General features: G+C 44.1%; 1 protein-coding gene across 1 annotated transcript in view; it reads right to left on the bottom strand.

Annotated features, from left to right (window-relative positions):
• Positions 1-11532, bottom strand: part of abcb6a (ATP binding cassette subfamily B member 6 (LAN blood group) a) — an 18743-nt gene extending 7211 nt beyond the window's left edge. The window contains exons 1-8 of the mRNA XM_080024575.1: positions 11374-11532; positions 10006-10526; positions 6671-6811; positions 3625-3808; positions 2913-3005; positions 2583-2775; positions 1532-1653; positions 1-88 (exon numbers count right to left, since the gene is read on the bottom strand). The exon at positions 1-88 is cut by the window's left edge and continues 22 nt beyond it. Coding sequence (XP_079880701.1) covers positions 1-88; positions 1532-1653; positions 2583-2775; positions 2913-3005; positions 3625-3808; positions 6671-6811; positions 10006-10524 — 1340 coding nt within the window. The 5' untranslated portion in view covers positions 10525-10526; positions 11374-11532. The remainder of the gene's footprint in view (positions 89-1531; positions 1654-2582; positions 2776-2912; positions 3006-3624; positions 3809-6670; positions 6812-10005; positions 10527-11373) is intronic.
• Between the last annotated feature and the right edge of the window lie 452 nt (positions 11533-11984).

The following is an 11984-nucleotide window of genomic DNA, read 5'->3' as shown; positions in this document are numbered from 1 at the left end:
TCCACGGCCTTGGACTTGGCAGCGTTGTCCTGCGTGTTCATGTCTCGCCTGTACTTGGTTCTCCACTCAGTAATGATGATGGTAAGTGCTGGAGGACACACGTGAGGGCAATGTCACAAGGCCATCAATTTAAAGAGGACTTACTATGAAAAAAAAAAAACTTTTTCAGTACTTGTGCACACACACTGGGATCTCTGATGGGCCTACTGACACACACTGTGAAATAAGACTCAACTCAGCCGTTTTTTTGTGAGTTGTCTATTTTAGAAAAGACGTGGTGAAACAAGCCGACTGGTGTCTCAGTCCTACGTCACATTAGGCGTTTTCGGACCAAACAGTCGTGGGGACTCCCTGAGGGGAACTAGGAACTGAGGCCACCAAGAACTAAAATATGCCCTAGGGCTTTTTTTTTTTTTTTTTTTTCCTGGTTGTATTCACACAACCAGTATGAGCGCTGAAGTTACGCTGAAGGGATGTAACCCAGCGGGGGCCTCATCCCTGCTGCGCGCCGCAGGCCGGGGAGGGAGCGGAGGAAGCGCCGGCGCTCCTGCTTTATGATTGGCTGTTCCTGTCACGTGGTTGTTTCTCTGCTCCGTACGATTGGTCACTCGTGTTGTGTCTTTGTAGGTAGAGGGAAAACGGACTCCATATCGAACTGTATCAAAAATAATCATCCTAAATTTATCATCGTTATCGCGGAAGATTTTAGCGTGAAAGTGATCGAGATCGTTTTATCGCCCAGCACTATTTAGAGGCATGTTAGAATGGCTAGAATGCATATTCTGCGCGGTATTTTCAGTATTTCAACATGTTTTGGAAACCTCAGAGACCTAGATTAACTTGTTGAATAATAATTTTATATATATATATTTATTTATTTATTTATATTATTATTATTACTATTATTATTATTATTATTATTATTAATATTTAACTAACTGCATTACGTTTTAGCAATCAGTTAGTTTTAGTCAGTTAGCGAGGTAGGAATTAGGTTCGCTATGAAGACCTCAAACGGGAGCAGCCGAAAGAAGAAGTAGAAGTAGAAGTAGATTATATGCGGTTTAGAAACTATTGTGCATAATCTCCGGGTGCGTTGTAAAGACATTTTACTGCATATATGTATGAGCATATGTATATGCATGTGACAAAAAAACCTCTTGGATCTTGAAAAGGAGCATAATAGGTTTCCTTTAAGGAAAATATCCCAGTGTGAACGACATGGTTGACAGCCTTCGATTTTATCTTTAATACTTCCAAAACCCATCCGTAAATCCAAATCAAGCCTCAACAAAACCTGGCAGATCAAAAGATCTTCAACAGGAAATCTTGAAGGAACCACCTGATTGTCTTGAGATTGTGCAGATTCAAGGAACCTAACCTAAGGACTAACTTACACTTGCTACCCTAATGGGATGCTCCGAAGTGGCTTTCCCCCAAAACAGCTACCCACCGAAACCGAAATCCGACGGAACTGATGTTTGGCCTGATGGTTCAAACTGATGGTTTGAATCAAGCCGCGGCTACTCACTGAGGTAGAGAGCCATGCAGACGAAGATGATGAGGCCGAACCAGGCGTTGAAGTAGGTGATGAAATAAATGATGGAAATGATGATGTCGGCGATGGTGGGGAAGATGCTGAACACTATGTAGCTGAAAAATAAAAATAAAAGTAAAAAATAAAAAGTCAGTTCAGCACTCCAAGAAAGGAATTCTAAATTTTGGAGCAAACCAGTCCTCCATTAATACAAGTGCAGTGATCGGACTGGTGAAGGACATCTTATCAGCCCCTTTTTGGCCGTTGACCCAGTATTTAGTTACATAACTTTTCTTCCTTTTATTAATATTCAACCTTCCCTCAGCCAAGGTTGAGGGAAGGTTGAGCCTCATGAGTTGATCACTCGTGCCTAGGGTTGGGTACTGACATCCGCTATTAAACGGGCCCCGGGGCTAAATTATTAGACACCGTAGTATCGATAAGCTCCGACGTTACCGGTTCTGTTAGAGTTATTGGAAACATTAAGAAAAAAATATTTTCTATTTATAAAGGCTGTATAACACATTTTTAACTTTCAATAAGATTAAGATATTTGTCTGAAAGGCATTTTCGCTATCATCAGAAGAGACACGTGCCCTGAGTGACAAGGCACAGCGAGCGCTGACTGCGCCCCGAACGCCCCTCTCCATTAATCCGTAAATTCTGCTCTTAATTTGTTTTAGTATTTCTCTTAAAACAAACAAACAAAAAAAAAAAAAGAACCGATGAGAGTACCGTTAAAGTACCTGATCGATAAGCATATTTTTGATTTTACTTATTTATAATTCCTCATTTAAATGTTATGCCCGTGCATTTTGGAAGCACAATGACTGACAACCAGCCCCCCCCCCCCCCCCCAAAAAAAAACGACTGCCCAACTTCAAGAATCTCAGTCGACTGATAGGTTTCGACTCGTCGACTTTTAAGGGGCAGCCCTTCATGAAAACAAATCATATCTCAATCTCTGGAATGTCCCTCGGCTAGCTTTCCCCAAACCCTACGCGTCGATACCAATTCAGCGCTTTGGGCTGAGCTACCGACCCACCTGAGCAGAGAGTTGATGGAGGAGGTGCCGCGGTCGATGCTCCTCAGCACCTCGCCCGTCTTGCGGCCCAGGTGCCAGCGCAGCGACAGGGCGTGCAGGTGGGCGAACAGCTGAACCTGCACCACGCGGTTGGTGTACTGCTGCACCCGGATCCACAGGAAGGTGCGCATGTTGCTGATGAACCCCGACGCGCCTGGGGAACGCCAAGAAGTAGAAGAGCGGGTTTGCGCTCGGAAAAAAAACGTCTTGAGGGAGCATCACTCGGGCCGGCGGCTGCCCACCTCGCCAAGTAATCCATCGCACATTTTTGGGGGACCGAGTCGGACATACCTGCCCCTCCACCCTGTAGGAACTTGAGCATGACGTAGATGCACACCGTGGTGGCCAGCCTCCTCCAGCTGCTTCCGTCGGTCAGTTCGTTCACTATCGCAACACAAATAGTCAGAATGGTCGAGTGAACGATGGGACTTGTGTCTTCACCCAGCAGATGGTGACCGTGAGCACTAGTCGTTAGAATTCTGTCGTAATTCGGTTGTTTTGCAGGCTGCTTTGGATTGAAATAGAATCAGAATTACAGCAGGCGCATGTCCTAGGGATTTGTCGCGGTGATTGTTGGTGCGCGTCTGCAGAAGATTAGCATTAAAGAAAAAGTAATTTATTTATCTAAATTAATAAATAAAATAAAATAAAATAGAAAAGTAAAGTAAAAAATAAAAAAGCAAAATATACGCAAACAGCCCAAAACAAGCGAAAACAAGAGTAGCCAAATATACCGTATAAATAATACAGAATATACAATGTATTCCTACAGCGGATAGGTTATTGGTTATAATATGGCTTATAATGATAAATATTATATGTATTTACTAGGTTGTTACAGTTTGTGCAGTGTCTTTGCACATACTGCACATTATTGTAACAAATATGAATTAAAAGCGAATATAATTAAGGGATCGTTTGTATCAGTGTCAAACTGAGTTTCAGCCACACACACATTTTGAATTGCAGCCCAACGCGTTTTGTGAAGGGTTTTCCCTCTCACCTATGTTCTTGTAGTAAATGGGCACAAAGACGTTGATGGCCCTCTCCACAGCCAGCAGGCTGAGACACAGCAGGACCAGCAGCTGCAGGAAGACGCTGCCCCTGGGCCACATGTAGGGCAGGAGGAGGCGCACCTTGGTCCTGAAACCCTGCCACGTGGACTGGTTCTCCTCCACTGGCCCGGGCTGGGACGGGACCAAAAAACAAACGCTGGGTGCATTTACAGTATACAGACTCACCCACACACACACACACTCCACCGGTGAAATAAATACAAAGAAAAAAGAAAAAAAAAAAAAAAAAAACACAATTTCACAACCAACATAATGTACTGTCAATTTTTGGTTTTGGTGTGTAGGCTTATAGAACTCAAACGTGAGTTTCCGGAAGTGAAAATCCCATTCGTATTCCGAATCGAGGATTTTGATATTTAGCTGTAATATCGTAACCATCCAAGGTAGACTCACAACCACGAGCTGTGAGATGGTGAAACGATGGCGTACGTTCCTGTAGAAGCCACAAGCCCCGATGATATCGACCTTGTTTTGAGACAAGCATGATCTCAACACTATTACTAACAATATAAACACTATAATAATGACCAAGATTAAATTCCAGATGACGCGCTGAACTGTCGTGAGCTTGGAAGTCGCTGGAAAGGTGTCATTCGCTATGGTTTATGGGATGAGTAGTTCCTTCACTCTTAAAATAATTATGTACACAGTCTTGTACCTTTGCTTTTTTCCCCCCAAATTAGTTTTTGCTCTGAATCAAATGTTTCATGGTCATGATACATCGCGCCGTTTGTTTGGCTTGGCTCCAGTATTAAAACTCTTTTTGAGGATTTTTCTGAAACATCAAAGGAGTAAATGAATGTTAGGTTGACCGTACATTCATCTTTCTGCTTCACTGTTCATTTCATATGTTATTGTATAGGACTGTATATATACAGTGGGGCAAAAAAGTATTTAGTCAGCCACCAATTGTGCAAGTTCTCCCACTTAAAAAGATGAGAGAGGCCTGTAATTTTCATCATAGGTACACTTTGACTATGAGAGACAGAATGGGGGGAAAGAATCCAGGAAATCACATTGTAGGATTTTTAATGACTTAATTGGTAAATTCCTTGGTAAAATAAGTATTTGGTCACCTACAAACAAGCAAGATTTCTGGCTTTCACAGACCTGTAACTTTTTCTTTAAGAGGCTCCTCTGTCCTCCACTCCTTACCTGTATTAATGGCACCTGTTTGAACTTGTTATCAGTATAAAAGACACCTGTCCACAACCTCAAACAGTCACACTCCAAACTCCACTATGGCCAAGACCAAAGAGCTGTCAAAGGACACCAGAAACAAAATTGTAGACCTGCACCAGGCTGGGAAGACTGAATCTGCAATAGGTAAGCAGCTTGTTGTGAAGAAATCAACTGTGGGAGCAATAATTAGAAAATGGAAGACATACAAGACCACTGATAATCTCCCTCGATCTGGGGCTCCACGCAAGATCTCCCCTCGTGGGGTCAAAATGATCACAAGAACGGTGAGCAAACATCCCAGAACCACACGGGGGGACCTAGTGAATGACCTGCAGAGAGCTGGGACCAAAGTAACAAAGGCTACCATCAGTAACACACTACGCCGCCAGGGACTCAAATCCTGCAGTGCCAGACGTGTCCCCCTGCTTAAGCCAGTACATGTCCAGGCCCGTCTGAAGTTTGCTAGAGAGCATTTGGATGATCCAGAAGAGGATTGGGAGAATGTCATATGGTCAGATGAAACCAAAATATAACTTTTTGGTAAAAACTCAACTTGTCGTGTTTGGAGGAGAAAGAAAGCTGAGTTGCATCCAAAGAACACCATACCTACTGTGAAGCATGGGGGTGGAAACATCATGCTTTGGGGCTGTTTTTCTGCAAAGGGACCAGGACGACTGATCCGTGTAAAGGAAAGAATGAATGGGGCCATGTATCGTGAGATTTTGAGTGAAAACCTCCTTCCATCAGCAAGGGCATTGAAGATGAAACGTGGCTGGGTCTTTCAGCATGACAATGATCCTAAACACACTGCCCGGGCAACGAAGGAGTGACTTCGTAAGAAGCATTTCAAGGACCTGGAGTGGCCTAGCCAGTCTCCAGATCTCAACCCCATAGAAAATCTTTGGAGGGATTTGAAAGTCCGTGTTGCCCAGCGACAGCCCAAAACATCACTGCTCCAGAGGAGATCTGCATGGAGGAATGGGCCAAAATACCAGCAACAGTGTGTGAAAACCTTGTGAAGACTTACAGAAAACGTTTGACCTCTGTCATTGCAAACAAAGGGTATGTAACAAAGTATTGAGATGAACTTTTGTTATTGACCAAATACTTATTTTCCACCATAATTTGCAAATAAATTCTTTAAAAATCAGACAATGTGATTTTCTGGATTTTTTTTCTCATTTTGTCTCTCATAGTTGAGTTGTACCTATGATGAAAATAACAGGCCTCTCTCATCTTTTTAAGTGGGAGAACTTGCACAATTGGTGGCTGACTAAATACTTTTTTTCCCCACTGTATATATTTTTTTAATTTACTTGTTTTTCTGTTATTTTTAGGTTATATCTGTTGTTTTGTCAATAGGTTTGGTGTATATTGACAGATTTCATTGTGTACAGTTAACTGACAGGTTTATCGCATATTTTCCAAATCTTTCTTATATTGCCATTTTCTTTTTATATATTTTTATTGTATTGCTTCATTATTATTATTTTGCCGAGTGTGTTGATGTGAGCTGCTGGGACATTGCAATTTATTTTTTGGGATGAATGAAGCACCTATCTCTATCTATCCAGCTATCTATCTACATCAATTCAAGAACAGGTTCATAGATACAAAACACGCAAAGAGGGAATTTTTCAGAATACATATTTTGGAGATTTACAGGCCAATTTTTTTTTTTGTCGATTAATTATATTACAAATATTCCGAACGTGTTGGAAATTGCAATCCGACAGTTAAAAGACGTAGGCTGTTCGATTTCACTGATGTACAGTCAGGCATATACAGTACCTGACCGCTGTGCTCCACGTCGCGCTCGTCTTCGTTGATGAGCAGCATGTACGGTTTCCGTGGCAACCCCGGAGCTTTCAGGCCGAGGACGAAGAGCGTCCCCGTGCCGACGTAGCGCACCAGCCATAAGGCAAACTCCACCTGAAGGGAGACATAAAAACAAATCAATGCTAATAAGCCTGGTGGCTTATAATAGTGCTTTTTTAAACAGACAACCGTGACGAATGCCTCAGCTCTCTAGCACACACATGCACACACACAGGCGCACACACACACGGGCGCACACACGCGCGCACGCACACGCACACACACGTGTTTTAGACAGTGAAAAGGCCTACAAGGCGGGTTACAAACGGTTTGTAATTAATTCATATTTAATTTAATTATGCCAAAAAAAGAAAAAAGAAAAATCAAAAAAACTAAGTATTTCAACTTAACAGACATAGTTGAATAAACAAAAACACATATTTTACATATGTCACGTGAAAAGCGGTGACACGCTGCAGCGTGTAATTTCTGTGACGATGCGTTAACATTTTTGAACCAGGGCTCCAGGCTGGCATTTTTGGAGACAGCGTTACTACATTTTAGGAGCAGGAATATCAGTGCGACTTGCAAGTACCCATACCCATTTTTTTCCCCCATCGTATATCCTGTGAAACACTAGGAGGGAGCGAGAAATGGAGTGTGTGTGTGTGTTGCACGTAAGGCTTTGCCGTTTCTGCAAAATTGCAATCGTCCAATCGGCCCCCAGCCCCCGGGGAGCAGAGACCAAGACCAGGGGGGTAAGACGGCTCCTTTCTCCGGGATAACTACACGATTTAGTCCTTTTGGTCCATATTAACACCCCCAGCCTAATTAAGCGATCGTTTTAAGCAAACCTCCGCGCTGGTCCCCGGTGCTCCATCCTGGGCCCCGGTGCGCTGTGCGCGGCTGGCAGAGCCCGGAACACCTGTAGAGACCGGACGGAGGCTCTTCCAGAACGCCGCGTCTGGTTTTTTTTTTCTGTTTAATGAGCATAAAGCTGTCCCTTCACCTGCTCGGCTGGTGGATAAAAAAAAAATACAGTGCATGGAGCGGATAGCATTTTAATATCGAACCATCCTTGGGCAGCCCTTGTGTGTGCGTGTGTGTGTGTGTGTGTGCCTGTGTGCATGTGTGTGCGTGCTAGAGAGCTGAGGCATTCGTCACGGTTGTCTGTTTAAAAAAGCACTATTTAAATTAATGATTTATTTCTGTTAAAGCACTCCTTCACTTTGTGACCTTTTCCTTTAAAATAAAACACAGTTATTTCTATAAATGATCTACTTATTACCAAAGCATTTATCAGTAATAAAGTTAAGACGGAAACAATAGGAAGGTGTTGATGATGTACTCCAATTAAGTGGCGCTCCTAAATTTTGTGCTGGAGCCCTGTCAACTCATGCTACAACTTTGGGTCCGACTGAATGACCAGAAGTTACATCAGTCAAGATTTTATTTTTTGAAAACTAAGTAAATAAGTCACGTATTTTGAAATTATGAACTACTAACGTTGGATGTCACCATATTCATTATCAATAAATCTCTTTTTATATAAGTGAATAGTTTGTGTATATATATATTTTTTTTAACACTTTGCAAACACCATATAAAGGGAGTTTTAAACTCTAATTCATGGAAGATGGTATATGTTCGGCTAAGCCAACTACTCGCTGTTGTACCGGAAAAAAAAAATTTGTTCTCCATATTCACTGACATATTTTGTGATGCCAAACTCAGCCACGGTTAATCCGACGGCCACTACGGTGAGGATCAGACTGTCGGATACGATTACGCATTCAACGTCAGTCAGGCTTGCCCCTTAACTTGTTCTACAAACTGAAAATCAACTAAAACACAGGGCAAAGTGGTTGAAACGATCTGCATTATAGTTTGTATTTTTAACGTGAATGGAAAAAAAAACTTAAAACAGCGTTTTACAGTAAAATAACATGCTTTTAATACATCGCTAAGGCAGCTCAATGTAACCCTCTTTAACCCTGTTTTCCAATGTGTCGTAGTAGTGTGCCCGCCATAAATGGCACGGCGAAATTGTTTCAACTCTGCGCCGTGCGCTCCAGGTAATTCAAGACGGACGCGTTCCGAAGGAAGGCACCATCCATCCACGCCGGGCCACAAAAATAACCAGACGGCACTGAATTCATGGATGGAGATAGAGCCGTCTCCGTCGAAAGATTTGGACTATTTTAATACCTCGAGACTTCCAAGTAATGACTACACCTACAATTAACACAAAATCAAGACTATATATAAAAAAAACAATAAAAAAAAAACGCACTGACTACAATAGACATACATACATTTTACACTTTCTATTTTAATTTCACTGCTCTTCTCTAGTTATTCAGATAATTCCCTCGGTACTTCTTTGTAATGTTTACAGCAGCTCTTTCGGTTTCCCCCCCGCTGGTTTGTGCACAGCGCCCGACTGTTTTTTCCCCGGAGAATATCGATCGCCCCGGCATCTACGTGACACCACGTCAACTATTAGTGCTCGTGCTCTCCGGTAGCTCGCTCGCCGTGACCGTAAAGCAGGCTCCGAGCCGCGTTCAGCGCTGGGCTGAGCCAGACGGGGGGGGGGGGGGGGGGGGGTGTGTGACGACTTTGACGGCACAATGACTCAGCAGGTTTACGCTCAGTCCTCTCGCGCCTGCATTTCGTCTGAGTCATCCCGCTACGGTTCAGCCTCTGTGCCTCAAAGGGGGAAGACTAGCTTGTTATACTTCCTTTGAGTCTAGTTCCACAGATTACCAACCCTCCTCAGATAAATAACTGAGCTATTGCGTTGTAACATACAAACTAAGTAAACAACGGGCTCATGGCCGTTTAACGTGCCCAAACAAACAAATTAATGTTTAAATAGATGGGAAATACTCAACTTAAGACATGCATACACATCAAGGTGGTATTGCATGTGATCTGAGTTGTATAGCTATACAAATAGAGAAATTGACTACGGCTGTCACAAACATGAAATTTTAACAAATGTATATATTTTTTCTTGTTGGTTTATTTATTTTATGTCACTGGTATAAGCCTATGAGAGTGTAAAAATACACATCCGTCTTCTGAAGAAAAGCTATTTATTAGAGTTGAACATTGCAGCATAAAAGTTCAGGTTGACGGTTAATTTTCCCCAAAACCCAATGGATGGAAACCCACCTCACTTGCATCGTATCTATTGCAGTGTTTCTGACGTTCGAAATTCAAATTAAATGGGGAAAAATGTGACGGTAAATCTAAAGTGATTGCGGTTAACCCTTTAGTCGAACCCTTCAGTGTTTCCCCCTCACCTGCTGCTGCTGGTCGTCCAGGCCCCACCACCAGCGAGGACTGTACCAGGAGACGAAGGCCAGGTTTTCGGCCGAGAAGGCCAAAGCCCAGAAGAGCAGCAGCACCACGCTGTGGCCCCGGGTGCGGTCCATCAAGAGCGCCCTGCGCCTCTCCACCCGGAGCAGCGCCACGGCGTAGCCCCAGCCCAGGAGCGAGAAGCAGCAGTACAGCACCGCGTAGCCGGGCAGTTCGCCGCCGCCGCCCGCCCGCCACGCCGCCCCTCCCAGGTACTGCACCAGCAGGAGCGCGGAGACGGCCTGCTGCGCGCCGTAGAGGCACGAGCGCGGCACGAACTTGGACTCCATCGCGGTCCCATAGCGGCGGTAGAAGACGCAGTGGAGCGTGCCGAGGAAGATGGCGACGGTGAGCAGGACGGTGGGGACGAGGGTGAAGTAGAAGCAGGGGGCGATACCTCCGTCCACCCAGGTCTGGGAGATGGAGGAGTTGGCCTCGCAGTAGCTCTGGACGAACGCCACCATGGCTGTGGAGGAACAGAGGCAGGAAATATTCATAAAAAAATGTACACAAGCTCAAAGGTAAAGTCCGATTTAGGATATATATATATATATATATATATATATGTATATATATATGCTAATGAACCATTCCACCATTCCATTGATCATAAATGGTTCATTAGCATACATATATAGTAAAGTCCGATTTAGGATATATATATATATATATGTATGCTAATGAACCATTTATGATCAATCCTAAATATATATATATATATATATATATATATATATATATATATATGTTTATGAACCATTCCACCATTCCATTGATCATAAATGGTTCATTAGTATAAAAAAATGCTAATCACCCATTTATGATCGTGTATATATATATATATATATATATATATATGCTAATGTACCATTTATGATTAATCCTTAACCCTAAATATAAATATATAAGTATATATTCTATTTTCAGATAGATAGACAGCTAGCTGGACACACATCCCTCCGGGCAGCACAAATCATAACAACAGCCGATGATAACCAAATAATACCCGAACAAAAATAGGAATAAAATAATACTTTGAACAAACGCATTAATACTTTAAACAACCATACGTGCGCATCAACAACCCTCCCTCAAACGAATACACGAAGTAGCGATCCGTATAGATACCGTGTACAGCGCGCAGCAGAACTGAAAGGCTGGAACGACACGCACCACGCAGCGAGGGGGAGGGAGGTTGCGAGTTGAGATCCGGTCGAAACGCGCAGCCTCGTCCGAAAACTCACCCCTCCCCCCACCCCCCGAGCCGTCCAGCAGCTTCACGGGCCCGCCGGCCAACACGGGCGAGCACTCACCTTATCCCCCCCGCGAACGTTTGCCTTCCCCGGGGCCTCCGAGCTGCTCGCTGTCCCGCGCGGGGCTCCCCAACGCGGCGGCGACTCGACGGGCACGTCCGCCCCCCGGGGGGACGCGAGCTCCTCCGGCCGCGATCGACGACTCGGTGCTCGACGCTGGCGACGGGCGCCCGGCGGCGGCTCCGGTACGACGACCGGCGGCTCGGCGCTCGACGCGCGCTTGCGAAGAACCGTGGCGCCGTCGGAGCCTGAACGCCAGCGCCCCCGCCCGCTGACGCCAGTACCGGCGCACATTGGACGGACGGACGGCTGCAGTGGTGCCCTGTTTGAGCAAGATGGCGCCATATACTAATATATACGCAGTGTCACGCTCTTATGGGTCAATGGAAGCGATTCAGGAGCAGACGTCCATCGGATCATACCTCATTTATTCATGTATTCATGTATCATGTTTCATCAGTCAAGTATTTCATGTATCATTTATTTTTTTATTTGCCATTCCATCAGATCAGATCAAACGTACTTTCTTTCTGTCTGTCTTTCTTTCTTTCTTTCTGTCTTTCTGTCTGTCTGTCTTTCTGTCTTTCTTTCTTTCTGTCTTTCTGTCTTTC

The sequence above is a fragment of the Zeus faber genome, assembly GCF_960531495.2.
Source record: "Zeus faber genome assembly, chromosome: 2".
Taxonomy (NCBI): Eukaryota; Metazoa; Chordata; class Actinopteri; order Zeiformes; family Zeidae; genus Zeus; species Zeus faber.
The sequence above is the reverse complement of the archived record's forward strand: the minus strand, read 5'-3'. Positions and strand labels throughout refer to the sequence as shown.